A 19,843-nucleotide genomic window follows, 5' to 3' on the forward strand; every position below is an offset into this window, starting at 1 on the left:
CGTCAAATTAGATTTTCTTCTTTTACTTTACATTCTCTAGAAGTCAATTCTTTTAATTTACGTTCAAATATTTCAAAAATGCAGTTTATGTATTCATTAAAAATGCCTGAACACATGCTTTTCTCTAAATAACCGAAATTAAATTCCGTTTTTAAAAACCCATGCCTTAAATATGGTCACATAATTAGTCCCGAACTGTGATTAAATTTCTAGGAACGACTAAATGGCTCCAAAACAAGTTGCACAAAATATATCACTTCTGTCGCAGGAAAGTATCGGGTATTGTGGAGGGGAAAAAACGTTCATTTCTGATAATAACGTTTCTGAATGTTCTAGAGTAACAGAAGTGTTCGATTCATTTGTTACTAAAAAATCGATACCGATGACGAGAAAACCAATAATGGAAACGATGTCAGCTGTAGAAGACATTTCAATGGTTGTTAATAACTCGTGATCCAATTTCCTATTAGCACAGGAAAGTCTGAAGAGTTAACTAGAAAAAATGTATAGCAGTGTGATTTTTAATTTTGAAATCAAATGCAGAATTTTAACTTTAGCATATGAATAAAATTACTTTATCAGAAGCGTATTTATATTCATTAATGCATTTTTCTGTTGAAGTGATTTTTCAATTTGGAGAAACTGGGGTAATGGCAGTCACCTAAGGGAAAATGAATATAAAATTTTTACTTTGTGTTAAATTTGAAACGCAATCATACAAAATTGCTTACGTATTGTATAATTTACCTATTGCAGACTCAAGTTAAGTCTTAATTAATCTTAACTATTGGAAAAATAAAAAATATTGCAAAATCAGCTTTTACCGGAATTACCCCTACTCTGGAGTAATGGCAGTGAGTAATGTCATTTACTATTTAACGGTTGTAAAATTAGAAATATCATAGTTTTAAAGAGACATAAGCATGTTAAACTGAAGTCTTATGCTTATTTTATTACATCATTCCACTTTTTAGATATTACAAAAAGGAATTGAAAGTTTAGACATAATATGAAGTAAATGATTAAAAAAAAATACTTCCATGGTAAAAAAAGGGATAACAAATATAGGGGCAATACCAATATTTTTACACAAGGTTATGAGTTTTTGGAAGCTCAAGTTAATTTTACTTTCCTGAGCACATGTCACATTAATGCCTCTCAGTGGGGAGCGCCGCTATTACCCCGAGTATGGTGACTACCATTGCTCCAACCGCATGTTTTCATTCTACGGCTAAAAAAAACAAGTACCGATGCTTAAAACGTTAATAAAACACTACGTGATACAGCAATATGGCTTACCTTTCTCTAAAGAGATCAGTCTCGTTTCAAGAAAGGGCAAACAACGACGGGCAAGATTGCCAGCGTTTCAGTAGTACATTGAAAACTGCCGTGAAATAGCAGCACCAATGAGTTTAAAAATGAGTTATTCACTTTACGAGAAATCATAGTGACCGCCATTACCCGCTGACCGTCGTTACCCCCGTGTCCCCTAGAGAGCATTTGTTTTGAATTCAATATATATATATATATATATATATTTTTTTTTTTGATGTAATAATAACCGATATTTGTCAACCAAATTTATCGGTGATAACGGAAAATGACAATCAAGTCATAATATAATATACAAATTTAAATTCAGCTCGTTTACTCACTATTTCAGACTAATGAGTTCTTATAAGAACGAAACTGCAATCTCTGTATGTAATAAACGGGCTGTCCGGTACATTCATTGTACGCGGTTCTGGGCCTTCGTTCTGGCTTAGGGGCGCTAACTTACTGCTAATGGTGATTAATTCAATAAGTTATTTCTGAAGATTGCATTTAAAATATTTCTAATGTCCCGTAATGTATGTCACATCATCAATGGAGTTCACTCATACCAGGAATGGGGTACAACTCAAAAGGAGGGAGAGGGCGTATATTGTCTTATTATTTAAATTTAACCTATTAAAAACGCTGCAAAGTTACTGTTAACCAAAAACAATTATTTTCAGAAATGAAAAAGAAACCCCAAAGTACTTTGAGGAACAAAAAATTCGTTAACATCTGCTTTTCAGTGTTATTTTCTCCTTTCTTTGGATTGACATGCGTCATTTATTACCATTGCAGTTTCGGAATACTGCTACTGTTACTAACGTCACTGATCTTTAGCAGTAAATTATCACGCTTAAGCCAGGGCTAAAGCAGAACCAAGTGCAATGTATCAGGCAGCCCAGTTATCACAACCAGAGACTGCAGTTTCGTTCTTTTCAGAACTCATCAATCTGGAATAGTGAATAACCGAGCCGGAGACAGATGTCATCGCGTTGAAGTTATGAGTGCCTACAAACTGGTAGATAAAGTAAATGTATCTCACCAGCGAGTGTTTGCAGCATGGTGCGGTTCGACTCGTGATTTGAAGAAAAAGCTTGGGTACCCAAGCTTCCGAAGTTACTTTATCTACCAGTTTGTTGGCGCTCTCAGCTTCAATGAGATGGCATCGGCCAGGGACGTATACAAGAATGGGGGGGGGGTGTTCTTAGGATTCAACCCCCCCCCCCTCGAAAAGTTCGGTTGGACATATAAATGTTCGTTTATATTTAAAAATAACAAAAATATAGTTCCAAAACTCAAATTTCTTTTATTTGAATATTAATTGAATAAAACGCTTTCATAAAAGCCAACCCGAAAACTTGAACATTAGCACAACTTTCTTTATAGTTCGTAAGCTCCGCAAGAAAGTTTTTAAACCTCCCCGAAATTATTTTCTGGTTACGGCCCTGATATCTGCCTCCAGCTCGTTTATTCACTAATCCAGACTGATGAGTTCTAATAAGAACCAAATTGCAGTTTCTGGATGTGATAACCGGGCTGTCTCTTATACTGCATGTATCACAAATCCTTAGTTTCTGAAATAAAGATATAATAAATACAAGTAATAACATTACCTCACAGAGAACTTAGTTAATGGCGTAACGTCCTCTGTTTGGTGTCACCTTGCACAAATCCGGACTACAGTCAGGAAAATGAGCTGGAACACGATGAGTAAGCCCACATATGGTGCAAAACGAGTGGATTTCGAAGTGGATGCAGCATCGTTTTGGACTGCTGCATGCTTTTCTCCTGCACAAATAAATGAATATTGATTTAATAGCATTGACAAGGAAGAAGAAAAAATGCAACGAATGAATATTAATACAATTAAAATCTCAAAGGTATTTGTTTCATGAACGGATTCATTCCTCGGAATTGTTATTGTAATCACCCTGTATATTGCAATACTCCTGTACATATAATTACCCCTGTATAGCAAGGTATTAAATCAAGTCACACGTAATCTATTGATATAATAAAATAGGAGTCGGCAACTGGTGGACCGCGAAATGTTTTGAAAGAAAATTGAAAAAGTGTATCTTTAGGACCCAGTTTTGTTACTTTTGAAAGAAATTGGGAGTCTTTTTTAAGTTTTTAATGGTTGGGGTAGAATAAGAGGGTTTTTTTTCTTGACCTTTATAAAAAAATTCGGTAATTACTTGCTGATCCCTGAAATAAACTATTAAAATGAAGCAGTTCAAATTATATCATTTGCACTGCTTCCCTATTTATTCATGCTCAAAATATGCGGAAATATTCTTAAATATGCAAAGCAATACCTTTTAACACGTGGACAAAGATACTCGCAGCGTCCGCGTTGGATGGACAGCACGAATAATTGCCTGAATCAGATGTCTGGGCGTTCTTGATACGCAGACGACTAATAGCAGTGTCATTACCGGCTTTCTGTACTGTGATGTCTCCACGCGCTGTATCGTAATTGATCATTCTGCTATCACGATACCAAAACACAAAAGCGGGAGGCTCCGGGCAGTCTGTGATGACGCAAGTCAGATTCAATTCACTGCCAACGTTCACATAGAAATCTCCTCCACCAAGAATTTTTGTTTTAGGCACTGGAAAGTAATGGAAAAGTTAGGAGGAATGAAAAGAGGGACAATTTATTCAGTTTTGAAAATATTGAATACTCAAATATAATGCAACATATTTTGTAATTTGGTTGACATTAGGCTTGAAGATAAATGTATAATTTCTCGTGAAATATTGTTTACAAGATAAAATAGTTATTTTATGGTAGGTAGTGCTTCAGAATTCGGAGTTGAGGGATTTGAATTCAGTTACATAGATAGCGATACATATGGAATAAAAATTAGCTATGGTATTTCTGGTTTTATTGAGTAAGGTGGAGTTGCGTTTGGGCAAATATGTATGCTTTAAACATAGTCTGCTCCATTGAAATAATGTGTTTTGCTGGCTAATCATACCTGTGACAGACTCGTTAGCCTAAAATTAACATATTTACATGAAGCAAGGTGTATCAAGTTCAGAAAATTACAATGTATTACAATGTGCGAAATATATTGAGGAACTTGGGGAACTTTTGCTGCTTGTGAATCTTAAGCAAGAATCATTGAATTTCTAGCGTACATTTTTACTGTTTATTCTTGTTTTCTTTATATTTCAATAATTCATTTCGTGTTTAAGATATTATGTGAGAAATATAACTTTACGATAACTTTAGAAATATGCCTAGAATATACTATGGGGATTTACAATGGAATATTTTTTAATTATGTCTGGAAAACCTTACACAAAATTCGAGCAAATTGCTGATTGGTTCGTTCAGTGATTAGGTAAGATTTACTAGGCCGGAAATTCAATGTTTGTTCTTTGAAAAGTAACAACATAAAGCAAAGGAAAAACTCAACTAACTAAATTATTGAAAACACTTCGAAACTAAATAGCATGGTTAAGAATTTTTCAATGAAGTAAAACATTCCCAAATAAGCTGACATATTATCTAGCTTTGCACGTTTTGAATATAACGTTTTATATTATAAGGACCCATTAATTGTGTTAATCATATAATGTATCAAAAAATATTGTTAACATCAAAACTTATTCACTTTATTTACTCTTTCAATGGACTATGGTAATTATTGACATTAAAGTGACACATTTTAAAATCTACGCCGGATAAAACATCCTTTGATTTACAACACCGGCACAAGTCGAAAATTGTTGATTTTGAGCTATATACATGTCCTGGTGCATTTTATCAGTTCTTTTAAAATGCAAGACAACCGCAAATGAAAAAAAAGAAAAATAAATAAAACTTTGAGATGTGTTAGTGTGTTACTATAAAAAATTAAACCAAGGTTCATCACATTTAAATTGATTTTTCTTGAAAAGTAGTTTTTGCAGTTGTGGCAATGTTGTACTAGGTGTGCGATGTGTGCTTTAGTTACATATTTTTCTCAAAACAAAGTATTTCAAAAAGCATTTTTTTTATAGAACACCTGTTGTAGTTCACAGACCTGTAGTAGTTCATTTTATAAAAATGTACTTTGTTAACTGAAGTGAACAGTATTATCATTTTAGTTTTCCATTGCGATCTGTAATGAATAGTTTAATAGTGAACTTACCAAGTACTTTAAGATAGACGTAATGACTAGCTGGTGGGTCTGAGCTTACTTGGCATTCATACAATCCTTCGTCGGACAGTTGTGGATATCTTATTTGTAAAGTCCAATCCGTAGCATATTCGTTGTAAATAGTTTGAAATCTTGAGTCGCTAGTGTAAGTGTACAATCCAACAGTCAGCAGGTGAAAATCTCGAAGTCGAATCCAAGACACCTGCAATAACGAAATTATTTCAATCAGAGTGGCTAAAAGATATTAACAGCGTTCTGTTTCATTACGTTTATGAATATGACAAGCAGCAGTTAGTTACATTTTTGAGTAAAATGCTTGAAGCAATATGGTACTGATAATATCTTTTAAAAAAATGATAAAAAATGTTTTTAATACTAAATGACACTTTGAAGCACAATTTTCCACCGGCTGGTATGGAATACGGAACCCTCCAATTGCGAGCTCAACGCCTTATCGATCAGGCCACTACTGTAAAACTAAACTTAGCGTTGCAACAGCTCATTGAGGCCAAGGCCTACTGTATTGATTTCAGTTTTCAGGTCTGTGGTCTCTGGGGTGCTGAGGTAAACTTTTCGGTTAGATGGTCAGCCAAACGGAACCTCCAGTGTTTAGTCCCTAAGCACGCTTGGTACTCTTTTTATCAACAATCTGAAGGGATGACCGAGACTGCGGCGTGGAAGCTTGAAGTGCACCAAAGCTGCTAGGCGTCTATTATTTTTTAAACCAAACGAATAAATAATATTAAATCGAAAATGTTTCTATCATACAGTCGAAATCAAAACAACTTTCGAAAAATATACAAGCTCATTTGAGCAAATACACAATAGATGTAGTCAGTCAAAAAAATGGTTAACTTTATATGGGAAGTAGAAAAAAAAAAAACAACTTTTAAAATAGTCTAAAATTTCAATGGCTTCATAATTCATTCATAAATATGCGTTACAAATTTAAACTAATATAAAAGCGAGTGTTTTGTTCACTAATAATTTTATTACCTTGTATTATAAAACACGTAATAAACATAATTTAAACATGACATTGTAGGCGCTATATAATTTATAATTTCAGTCTAAACTTTGAAATAAAACATAAAAGTTCAATTTTATACAAAATCTAATGCTAAGACTTCGTTTATATAAATCAACCGAGAATCTTCCATAGCTATTTGGCGGTGATCCAACAAGCTGAACAATACGTTTCTGCGAAGAAAAATATCCTGTTTAGCCGAGGATATTTTTCACTATTTAACTCTGTACCAGCAATTTATCTGCTGAATGTTAGTGAGGCTATAATGCAAAGTGGCATGTAGTAGTAACTTTCCATGAATTTATTTACTTTCTTTTATGTTTCTATCGATTTGAGGAAAACTGCCAACATATTTACATAAAATGAGGATATTCTGGCATTAGAAATGTTCTTAAAGTATTTTTGTTTAAATCTTTGGGGAAGCTCGAAAGCTATAATTTCTGTTGTTTAATGGGTGTAATACATTCTTAGATTTGATTACACTGTCTATTTTGAGTTGGAAATAATATTTAAAACTCTGCAGTTTGTAACGTGTGAAAAAATTCATCATAAATTAATAAATGTTTAGTTTCGTGTTGGGCATTAGTAATTCTGCACTAAGATAATCATTTTACCAGTATATAATTATTTTTTTAAAATATTAATACACTGATCCATGCATTTTGGGATACCGTTTAAAAGGAATGTTTATCTTTTTTGCCACAGTCTCTGTAGAACGCATTAAAGTGTTTTTTCAATTTTTTTCTTTTGCAATTTTATGCATAAAGCCAAATTATTTATGACTAAAACTTGAAAATTTACTGAAATTTCGAAATTATTTTATTCATTTGATTTGCTAGTTAAAAATATTATAACCACTTTTTTTATTTATTTATTTTTTGATGAAGTTTACTTGTCACGCATAGGATGCATTTTAGGACATCAGTTTTATGTCTCCAATTAATTATTTTTTAGTGTATTTTGAGAAAGAAAATATACAGGACGTTTCACATAGTAATAAACATTATGTCCAGCATGTAAAAGCTCTATATTTTAGTTTAAAGTAAACCTCATATATATAATAACAAATGATTGAGTAACGCTCCTGACGTCATCAACAATGAAACTCACGCCACGGCAAGATAGCTTGAGGACATGTTTTGGTAATGTTTTAAATGCAGGGAATGGCTTCATCGTGACAATGCTGAACTGGATCCGGTAACTTACTGTTTTCTGGAGTTAGTGCTGAACCAATTTCAATCAAATTCAGTTTCAATTATCAAAATATCACCAAACAGCCAATTGCTTCGTCAAATGTAGATGCAATTTTCAACCGTCACATCTTGACGGGCGATTTTCTAGGTGTTTAAAATAATATAGTAATTAAAAGTTTTTGCTCTAAACATCACACATACAATTGAGACGTTGAGAAGTATAAAAGGAATGTAGGTGGACATTTTCAAGCTTTGAGTAAAATGCATTCAAAAAGAAATTCTTTGGTAGGTACCTAGGAAAAGTACTATATCTCGCCCTAAGACGGAGGAGAAGTTCAACTACCATTTGCACTGGTTATCTCCATTTTTTTTTCTTTTTTTTTTTTTTTTTGAATTTTGCCACTTACATCCCTTTGCTTCTCACTGCCTTAATTGTGATTTTAATTTATCATGCATTCTGAAAAATGAAATATATATTTCTGTCACATGCGGGGTAAGACCTCTGCTTTTCCGTGGAGTTGCTTTACGCTGCCTCTGTAAAATGCTAAGCATATAGTTTATTATGGCAAATACACTCCTTCAGTTAATGAATAAATGCAGTTTTAAATGCAATTTTCGGAAATTTGGTAATGATACGCAAAATAGTTTATCACAATTTATACTACTCATTTTTTGAACATAATGAAATTGCAAAACGTAAAGCTTATTTTGGCGAAATTGTTCCATAAAAAACACGTAGAACCAATTTGTGACTCAATTTGTATTGAGTTCAATTTTTGAGCTGCTTTTAATTGAAATAGGCACGCTGATTTCAAAACTGTACTTTTTCTCTACACCTTAAGTGAACGTGATCACTTTTCGCTGTAGAACGCGTATCACAGAAAGCCCAACTGCTCTTCTATTGACTGGCACAAGTCTTTTTTGAGTTAAATTTTTAAGCAGTTTAAAAGTCAAATAAGCATACTAATTAAAACATTTTACGTTTTTTCTCTGCACCTAATGTGAACATGACCACTCTCCGCTAGACAGCAAGCATCATAGAATTCTGAACTGCTCTCCTATTGGTTGACACAAGCCCTTTAAAATTGAAACAAAAAAAAAAAAAAATGCTAAATCCCCAAAATATTTGTAATATTATTTGTGACAAGTTTTAGTTATCTCTACCAACGATATTCTATTTTCTTTGTCTCTCCTGTCTAAGCAAAAACATTTAGTAAGTAGTGCATAAATTCCTGTTTTATCAATAACACAAAAAAAGCATTGTATATGCAAATCTTAATGATCGGCGTTTAACTTAAAACATGTTTTTCTTGTCCTATATTTTTTGAAAACTGTTCAATATTTTGTTCCTTGATCACTTGGATCTTTCTGTAGCTTAAGCAACGAACTAAATCTAAGATCATTTTTGAAGTCAGAGACAATAAGTTCGTCAAAAACAAGTCACCAAATCTAAGACAATCAAACCACTGTTCTCCAGTCCAATTGAAGAAGCACACTGTTCAGAAATGTTATTAAAAAACGCAATCTAAATTGAAATAATTCATTATTTCGGTCCCTTATATTAACATCAAAAATGAATTCAAAACAGAGTAAGAATTATGTATGATCGCAAAGAAATGAAAAGATAAAAGCTTTCATTTTGCATATAAAAACGCTGCCAATAAATGGTAGAAATGGGCGGAAAACATTTTCTCATCTTCTGTGAAGTAATTTGAATGAAAATAAAGATGAATGTCAGCAATATGTTCAATTGGAAGAAAATGTTTCGAAGTAATGGAATCTGAATGTGATTTGATGCACTTTTCACTTTCAATGAGTTTTCTCGATTGAAAAGGGAATACATTTTTTCATGTCGCTTTAACCAGTAGAATTAGTATAAGTTTGTTTTCTGCATGTGATTTTTTGGAGTAATTCAAGTGCTAGACTTTTTGTTAGAAAAAACTGGAACTGTTAAAGGATATTTTTTGAACTAGAAATGGAAAAGTACATGTTTTGAATTTTAGAATATGACTGTGTCTTTAAAAATAGATAATGCATTTCATTCTCTTTAATAATAAAACCTAATTCAATTTTATAACAAAAATCGTGCGTTGTCCAAAAATAAACAAGTCTAACATTCCGTACATCAATACAGATTTTCTAGGCAATTGTATATCTGGATTGCTTTGGTCCCAGTATGAGGAAACATATATTTTTCAGAGTTAAATCTATTTTTTAAAACAAAATATGACTTATGTGAAAAGTTAAAAACATTCAGACTCAATATCATAAAATGGTAGAAATAAAGTGTTTTTTTTTTCAAACACCAGCAGTAAATATTGTTTAAACATAATTATTTTCAATTCCAGAATTTTCTTCGCATTCTGTAATAGGAAAAATAGTAGAAAAAAAAATAGAACACAAAAGTTAACCAAAACAAAATTCCCTAATTAAGGAGCAGTAAAACTAAGAATGCACATAGAAATAAGAAAATTATTTAAGAACTGAACGAGCCTACTTCCCCGTAGATCAACATCGACTTCATCTGGTCAGTATTGTGTTGATTAGATAAGACTGCAAATTCTGTCAAACATGCCTTTCTAACATTCAAAGTTTATTTCTAAAATTACAACGTTATAAAAATGATAACATTATGATGTGATATCTCTATGAAGGATAACATTCATAGTTTTTACTACCATAATAATGCATATGCAAATATAGCGATTTGGAGCTTAAAATCATCTTAATATATCACTATACTTTACACTTACATTTTCCGTATTGTTTATTTCAGTAATTGTTAAATTACGTATATTCCATCTGATAATACGCAAACTTTTCATTTACTGTTTATTTCAGTAGTTATTTCATTACGTATATTCTTTCTCAGAATACGAATACGTATATATTAGCTTTTCCAGGACAATTAATCGTGTAAATTTTGATACCAAACTTAAAGACCAAGACCAAAAAAATATTTTGTTCACTGCCCTTTTTAATTGATTTCAGAAGAAGAAGTTAGAAGCCGATGAAACGTCAGTGTTATTTGAAACCGCTTCTGTTAATGATTGATCACTTTAAAATGCAATAAATCTTTCATGAGAAAGAAGTAAAATACCAGTTAACATTTTTCTATTTAATTTTTAATTATTGATGCAAATATAAATCTATTAATCATGATCATTTTTAAAAAAATGTATAACAGACTGTTTTGAAATTATACATTTTTATCAAAAGTTTCCGTTAAAGTGTATTTTGATTACATCAGTAAAATTTAATAACATCAAGGTAAAAATCAATAGTAAATGTTTGATATTTGACACTTTATTGTGCTGGTTATAATGTTTATCGAGAAAAATATATTCTTTATTTTTATTTTACTATCGAAATAAAATAGAGTTAATGAAAACAAGCCCTAAATAATTTAAATACTATTAATACTCTAGTTGTTGCCGAGAAAATTTGTTACATAACGAAGTTACAGTTGCGTTGTGATTTTACGTTTATTAAAGATTTTTATTTAGAGAAAAAATAATAATTGAAAGGCACATAAATGTGTGGAGTTATATTTGTTCTGCGAGTTACGATATTTTAATATCATTTTTCTTTAAAAATCATAAAATATCGTGGCAAAAATGGTTAACAAACAAAGATAAATACGAAGCCACATAGGTGTCGTGGCCTGTGTTATTGAAACACGTCATATAATTGTTTCATTAGTTTTTTTTTTGTGGATTTTGCTTTTTGATAGTTCTAGTCTTGTTTTATCCAGTAATTTTGTTTCTCAAGTCATTAACCGATCTTTCAGCATGCCAATTGTCGAAAATAGGTAAATTGGTAATGTGTGAAAACATTTTTAAGAGTGACTTAATATAAAAGCTTTGACATGCCAATTGTCGAAAATAGGTAAATTGGTAATGTGTGAAAACATTTTTAAGAGTGACTTAATATAAAAGCTCTGACGAAAATTTAAACCTAGAATACTCCCACACTGCAAAAAATAATTGTTGTTTTTACAGTAATATACTGCTTTTTCCTACAGTTTAATACTGCTGTGCTAAATAACAGAGAAAAACTGTAAAAATATTTTAGATTGCGCAAAACGATGCGCAAAAGGTGTTTCTTTCATACGGGAACAGAAACTAATGAATTCAAGATATTGGCAGCCATGTTTTTTGATGATTCGGATGTGCTGAGGCAGAACTGTTCAACTGTAATTCAAGTTAAAGGTAAGTGCTGGTTATATTATATTCATTCCTTTTCCTCAAAATATAGTTTTCTTTATCATCGAAAATGTATGTAAAATAACAGTTTATTTTGAAATCGCAATTCGTATCCTAATATTCGTTGATGCTGACTTTGCAATTTCTTATAGTTGCTAAGTTGTAGCGATTGCTTTCTAGCAAAAATCCGAGTAGTTGTTGTGATTCTGAATATTTTATTGCACGTGTGATAGTTTTTAAACATTTTCTGAAACTCAAATTTTATTTAAAAATAAATCAATTCCTTTCTTGATCGTATTTAAAATTATTAGAACATTAAACTTTGTGTACGATTACATTTTGTGTTATATACTATGTCAGTGCTTAAAATTTAAATTTTTATTTTCTCTAGTGAATTTTTAACATATCGCGATTGACTTCTTTCTTCTGTTTTTTTTCTTATGTTCAGTTTTAAATTCTTTAACATTTTGTATTTAACCATTTTATTGAAAAACTTTACGTTATAGCATCAGTAGCTTTTATACATAATTCGATGAATAAAATGAAAATAAATAAAATAACAACGTGACAGAGAGACATGCAAACAGTATACAATTTACTTATATTTTTTGCTGAAGAATTTGTCACTGTGGAAATACAATACTCTGATGTCTGAACGACTCAAAATTCTCTGAAATCTGGAGCCAGCTTTCATACTTAACGGTCGAAAGTAAAATAATAATAATTGAAAAAATCATCAATAAAGAACTCAAAAAAAAAAAAAAAAAAAAAAAAACTCAAAAAATAAGCATTTTAAAATACAAACACGAAACCCTTGTGTTTTAAAAGTTTTATATTTGCGTCAGCAGGAAATTAAAGTTTTACTTCAGGAAAATTGCACTAGTACCATTGAAACTTGGGAACGTAAAAATAATTTTAGAAACTATATTCAAAGGCACTCGATTGGAGGTCACAGGAAGTCTCTATGACCTCCCCAAAAATGCCATACTGGGAAAATTTTGTCTGGCTATTCGGCAAATTTGGGGACATAATTGTAATGTTGCAATTTTTAAATTCTCGACTGTGCAAATTTCATTAGATATTGTACTTAATTGTGCTTACTTAATGTGTGCATTTACCAGTATTTTATTAATCGGCAAATATTTAAGTTCCATTTGGCAAATTGAGATTATACGCCTTCCCAACATATTTAAGTTCAGGCCATGCCTGGCTATATTTTAAAATTTTCAGCTTTTCATTTCTGATCTGGCAGTGTTTCGTTCTCGTCAAAATTACAGCTTTTAAATTTAAAGTAGAATATTTACATTATTATGCATTGTTTGTCATATTTTATTCGCTTTGAAGGGCATGCTCATTTAGAAAAGTAGATGCTCGAGAAACTACAGTAGAATTTGAAACTCTTACAACCTTGAAACTCATCAGTTTCCTTACATTTTAACTTTTAGAACACTTTGAGTCTTAAATTTTGGCATCAACATGTTCAGGATTAAGACAAAAAGTATATTATAAATAACAAAAAGTGTGATTCTGTACTTCACTGTCTTTCACTGCTTATCAAAAGTAAAAATGTCAGATTGTTATCCGTGTAAAATGAAAAAATCGGAGAATTTCGTTTAAACTTGTAACGGAGATTCAAGCCAACACCCGGTAAGACCTTTTGCATTTGAATACGATGGGTTCCTTAGCAGTTGAGTTCTTTAAAGCGGGGGGGGGGGGGCGATTATTTTCACAATAATAGACGATTTTTCAAGAAACTCTCCAGTTTATTTCTTTAAGAAGAAAAGTGAGGTTTAAGAACATTTTGTCAGGTTTCAAAAGATAAGAGAGATTTGTGGCAAAGCTCCGATAACGGAAAGGAATTTCTGAACTCCTGGTTTGAAATTTACCTTAGTGACCAAAGCATAATAATCGAAAAAACCAACAAATCCTCTAGTTAACAAAGTAGCGTCATAGAACACTATAAGTCAACATTAATTGAATGGAAACTTTGAAATGAATCGGGTTTGCCTCAGCAGTTCTGAGCCGAAGCAGCTATGTACTTCCACTGCTTACGGACTAGAGCGGCTTTAAAAGGAAAAACCAAACCCTTTTTTGAGCTTTTTGGGGGAAGAAAGCCATCTATTAAACAAAACCTATTTTGAGCTATTTGGGGTAAGAAAGCCATCTATTAAACACTCCCGGAGTTTTTTTTTGGATGCATTTCGTATATTGGACTTCTAAAACAGAAAATAAACAAATTGGATATGAGAACTCAACAAGGAGTCATGGTAGGATATGCGTTTCATACGAAAGGTTACAGAATTTGGGATCTCAAAAATCGCGAAGTGACAGAAACGCTGAATGTTAAATTCGATGAAAATAAATTCTGGACGACCCCCCCCCCCCTCAGGAACGAGAAACAGAGGGACACAGTTTTATTTCACTACTGAGTAAATCTGAAGTAGCAGAAGAATATCCTGAAAATCATAAAATAGCATGTTGAGAATTAAATGGGTTAAAGCAAGTCCAAGGCAAAATAAAGAATACAGGGATAAGTATTATTCTATTGACACGACGGTTCTAAAGTCCGAATCGTGAAGCCGAGGTTTATTGTTCTGAAAATAACATTGAATATGACACAAAATATTTTAATTTCACTTGTGATGATAATTCAAGAAAAGTATAGGATTTTTATGAAGATAGGGGGGGGGGATAATTCAAGTATGCTAGAAGCTAACATTTCCGAGATTTAAATTTGTCAAAACGGAATGGCTCAAGAAATTCAGGTGATATGAGAAAGAAACGTTTACGTATTGGTTCCACTGAATGAAAGTTTTAGAAAGAAAAAAGGGTACAGATGTTTTTTTTTTATTTAAAAACAAATGAGCAGAATGAAATAATGCGCTTCAAGACCAGACTGGTAATTTTAAATACCCACCAGGTGGGGGGGGGGTACTTTTCGAAAGTGTTTTCTCCAGTAATTTCCTTTCCTTTGATTGAGGCTTTCTTTTCAATTTTTGTGTATAAGCTACATTGAGTCCATTTCCATGTAGATGTTTGCAATGCGTATCTATATGCGGATGTAAAAGAGGAGATTTGTGAGACAACCTGAAAGGTTTGTTCGTCTCTGAAATCTAAATTTTGTCTGTAAATTGAATAAATCATTGTCATTCTAAAACAGATTACGCCTCGAATCACGACAACCGGATTTCAATGGGGGGGGAGGGGGAGGGGGCTTGTAGTGTTTTTGGATAGGGTACGAATAATATGGTGGTACATTCAAACAAAAATGCGTACAACTGTCAACGATGGAAGCGGAGTATATTTCAATTAGTGAATAATCTAAGGATGTGGGTTAAAGGAATTTTAAATCAATTGGCAACGAAAAGAGTTCAGAATTTTAGATTGTCACAGTACAGAGTACTATTAATCAATCTAGTTGCAATCGATTTTTCTAGTTCTGCAATAGAAAATTGCAGAACTAAGCAGATTGATGTGGGGACTTATTTCCTAAGGAATTTGATTGATAAAAATGAATTTGGAATACAATTTGATGAAACTAAAAATAATGTAGCTGATTGTTTTACAAAACCTTTCTCTAGGGAAAACTTACATAAAGCTTTAATTGCAATGACATATTTTTCTAGGGTTTTTTTTCTTTTTTTTTTAAATGTTTCAATTATTCCATTATGTTTAAGTTATAATTTGTGCATACAAACGGATGGCCTGTAATATATTTCTATTTTTTTTATTCATGTCTTAAAGTATTTCATTCCAGCCGCCTGAATTTCCTTCATCTAAATTTATTCACTAACGCAATATTATTTCTATGAGTTTAGTGGTACCAGAATTGAATGGGTGGTCTCATTTTATCAAGATGGCAATTCGTGGTTGTGTTCCGCTTGGAATTTCAAAGAAGCCTCTAGTCTGAACGATGTTGCAATGATTCACTTAGTGACATGAATGCCGGTAATGGAAGTTTATAAGTACCTTTTTCATTTATATTTTTATGTTTTAGGATGTAATTTGTAATCAAAAATGCTTTTGAGCTTTAGAGCGTTCTTAGCCACTAAAGCCCATCCTACGGTCTGTGTGCCATATTGGGCCCCTGAAGCTGATTTTTGTGTGCCCGTTGTCAGGTTTTATGTTACAATCAAGAACTATGTATTGGAACAAGATAAACTAAATTTTGTTTTGATTTAAATGTGATGGATCATACAATTCATTTACGTCTGGGTTTTTTAAACTTGTAATTCAATATTGGTTTTTATGGGTAGTTGAAAAATATCATTTCAAGAATCACCGGAATATAGAAATTTCTGTTAGTGCTAAATTAAACGTAATTTATTTCATTATTTATTTATTTTTTTTTATTTTCCAGTAAATTTTGGAGCACTGATTCTTTGTTTTTACATGTTAGTAAAATTGAAGGAACCAAATCAGAATGTTAAGTTCTTTATTATTTATTGTACGTATGTTTGTAAAAATTTAAAGGAACAAAATTTAAAGTCAACTTTATAATGAGAGCAACAATAAAGATTAGAGTTTAAAGTACGATGTATTACAGCGTATGAAACTTTCTTCGTATATTCAGACTTGTGACACTTATCAAACAAAATTATAGATTTTTATTGTAATGTAAATAAAAAGCAGTTATTTTGCAAATGTGAGCATATTTAAATTTACAGTTAAAAGAGGTGCGGTCTTCTGGCAAGCATTTCCAAGAAGGGAAGCATTGTTTACAGCAAGGACGGCGGGCCAAATGTGGACTTACAATTTCTTAATGATTAGAACTGGCAGTATCAGATTTAATCTATTTCTTGACATGTTTGTCGATTTATTCTTTTGTTTAAAACTTTCAACTTTTCTGATCGATTTTCACTTTTTACTGAATTGACTTTAACTAAGTCATCTTGATTTTGGGAATATAGAATTGTTTCTTCCGAGTTTCAGGTAAATTCTGAAAAACTTAAAGATAAATTGTCTAAATCCTATCAAAAGAAGTAGCACTTGAAAAAAAAAGTCGCCGGCGGATTAGATGGGGATATCGATAGCTGTTCAAAACGGGGGGGGGGGCGTCCACATTTTAAAAGACATAAAATATAAATGAAACATCTTAAATTATGCTTAAATATTAAGACAGATATAAGATAGAATGCTCTTACGGTATTATTTTATTCCAACTCAAATGATTTTTTTATGCAGTTCCTTAGTACTTAGAAAAAAAGCTCCAAAAAATTAAATTTAAACAATATAATAACTCAATTGTGGAATAAAATATATGAAAAAAAAAATATTTTAAAAAATTACAAGTAAAATATTTCATATTAAGTACAGAAATCTAAATTATTTTACATCACACATTGTTTCATATTCAGATTTCTAATAATGGGCAGCTGTCGAAGAAAAAGAATATGAAGCTGGTATCAGTTGAACATAGCTCGAGCTGTTAACAAGTGTTGGAATGGAATATGAGTTAAAGAAAAAGAAAGAAAAAACATCTACGGTTTTCAGTGCTACTATAGCAACTCTGGGAGGGGGGGGGGGGCTAAAAGAGGCTAGATACAGTATTCATTATTTTAAATGAATACCTCAATATTTCCCAATTGGTTGTCCTAAACGTCGACCTTGCTCCATTTTCTAAAAAAATAATTCTCTACCGCATCCTAATTATTGCTTTGAAGTAAACATATTGCAATCCAATAATCTGGAGCCTATTATAAGAAGAAACTAGTTTCAAGTTTTATTATCCTTAAGATATATATTCTCCCGATCACCAATCACTTCAGTTATCCGTTTGAAAAAAAATAAATATTACTCTTAATCAACGGTCTCCTATGTATTACAAAATCCTTCAAAACTACCGAAAGTTAGAAGGATTTTTTTAAATTGTATTTCAGAAACCAGTATAAATCTATTTCTTGACATGGAAGATAAAATGTAAGATTATGTTCTTTCTTTTTTCTTTTTTGAGTTCTTATGTAAAGTATTCAGATTAGGTCTATTTCAATTAGACACTAATAAACCACCGTTTCAATTGCGTAGTTTCCAAATTGCTGCACAGCAGTTTTTTTTCTCCTTAAAACAACATATTTCGCGCTTACTGGTTCCTGAAATAAACGATTCAATTACAATTTAGGTATATGTTAAGCGGTTTCAAAATAAAAGCAACTCCCAAGGCAATCTTAATTTCAGATCATTCAGAGTCATAATTTTAATTATTTTAGGGCGTATTTTTATACCTACGTAATTTGATTTTTCCATGAATGTTTTTTGGTGTCCACAAGTTTTATGAGATTCTAACAATTTTTATTTTGACAGATGCTTTCATGATATAAGGCCTAGTGATGGCACCTAAGTCGTCAAAGATGTCACAAAGAAGAATCAAGTTTGTAATGGAAAAATATTGGCCTTGAAAAAATTAGCATTCGGTTTTAAATGAATTTCTGCAATTTCACTGTAAAAACTACTAATTGATATTTATAGGTGATGTATACGAAATAAAATAATTTGGCAATTTTTAATGGTGTGAATAATTTATTTTTTCTCATGAAAACAGTATAACATAATATAAAGTTATATAATTTTTGGAGTAGTAAAACCAATTTTTAACTTTAATACTAGTACTCATAAACCTGCAGATTTTATTATACCGAGTGAAAAATTGTTTCTGTTTAGTAGCTCTGGAATTTTAAACCGTCACATATTTATAGTTTTCATCTATGTAAACTTTAAAAGGTTAATAGGATAAAGTATTATTTAATCTATAATAATCAGTTTAGAATAAAAACCATTCTGTGCAGTCTAAATGCTGTATACTGCACATATGGTGTGAAATAAAATTAGTTTATTACTAGTATTTCTCAAATAAAGTAGATCCAAATGCAACTTATAACATTAAAAAAAGAAGAAAACCATGAAAATATTCTGTTTTACCATAAAAGAAAAATAAATGCATATAATTGCATGCATCAAGTTAAAATAAACTTAAAGGTTTAATGGATTGCATATTGCAAAACATTTCTCACGTTATACTGCACATTTTAGCATTACAATAATGCTGGAAGTGAAAAAAGTACTTTTAGTGAAGATATGATGTAGTATTTTCAGTTATATATAAAAAACCTTTCTCATTTTTACTACCTCCATGGATCAAAAAGTTTTGTATTATGAAAAAGCTATAACTGTTCTTAAAATAAAGCTTCAGACCATATTTTGCAATTTCCTTCAATTTGAAAACTTTTAAGTCTGCAATAGAGCTAAAAGTTTTTTGTAGAAATGAAAATGCACCACTTTTTCTTCTTTAACATGTGTTTATAAAATATTGAGATGGGGCATTGATTTATTTTGTGTACAAGGAAATTAATATCAATAAAACATATATTTAGCAGCAGTTAACTATTTCTATTTAAAAGTGTTTTATATTTCTTTATTTGTCGCTTTTCATAACCTAAAACATTATTTTTGTTGTTGAAAAACTTAAGAAAAGGAACAGATTTCGTATGTAGGCTGATTTATACAACGTACATACTGACTCAATTGCTTTACTTTTCGATATTGTTCTTCAGCTGTAAAAGCAGTGATTTCGGCTATGAAAAGAAACGATACGGTGAAAAAACCCTTTTGCATAAGAATTGATAACTTCATTTTATGGTTTACTGCTGTTAATTTTACTGTACAAATCATTTATAAAACCGTATACTACTGCTGCTTTTATGGCACAATTCAGTTGATTCCGCAGCATAATACTGCGAACTTTACAGTTTGATACTGTTGATTTTGCAGGGCAATTCCGTTACAAAACAGTATATAACTGTTAATTTTACATATTATCTCTGTTAAATTTACAGGTCAAGTCATTCCTAAAACAGTATATTACTGCTGATTTTACAGTTTGATACTGTAAGTTTTACAGGGCAGTTTTATTAAAAAGCAGTATATTACTGCTAATTTTACAGTTTGATACTG

General features: G+C 31.4%; 1 protein-coding gene across 1 annotated transcript in view; it reads right to left on the reverse strand.

Moving 5' to 3' along the window:
• Positions 1–19,843, reverse strand: part of LOC129229514 (zwei Ig domain protein zig-8-like) — a 244,507-nt gene that overhangs the window by 15,108 nt on the left and 209,556 nt on the right. The window contains exons 3-5 of the mRNA XM_054863834.1: positions 5,463–5,673; positions 3,636–3,932; positions 2,931–3,105 (exon numbers count right to left, since the gene is read on the reverse strand). Coding sequence (XP_054719809.1) covers positions 2,975–3,105; positions 3,636–3,932; positions 5,463–5,673 — 639 coding nt within the window. The 3' untranslated portion in view covers positions 2,931–2,974. The remainder of the gene's footprint in view (positions 1–2,930; positions 3,106–3,635; positions 3,933–5,462; positions 5,674–19,843) is intronic.

Source organism: Uloborus diversus, chromosome 1 (genome assembly GCF_026930045.1).
Source record: "Uloborus diversus isolate 005 chromosome 1, Udiv.v.3.1, whole genome shotgun sequence".
Lineage (NCBI taxonomy): Eukaryota > Metazoa > Arthropoda > Arachnida > Araneae > Uloboridae > Uloborus > Uloborus diversus.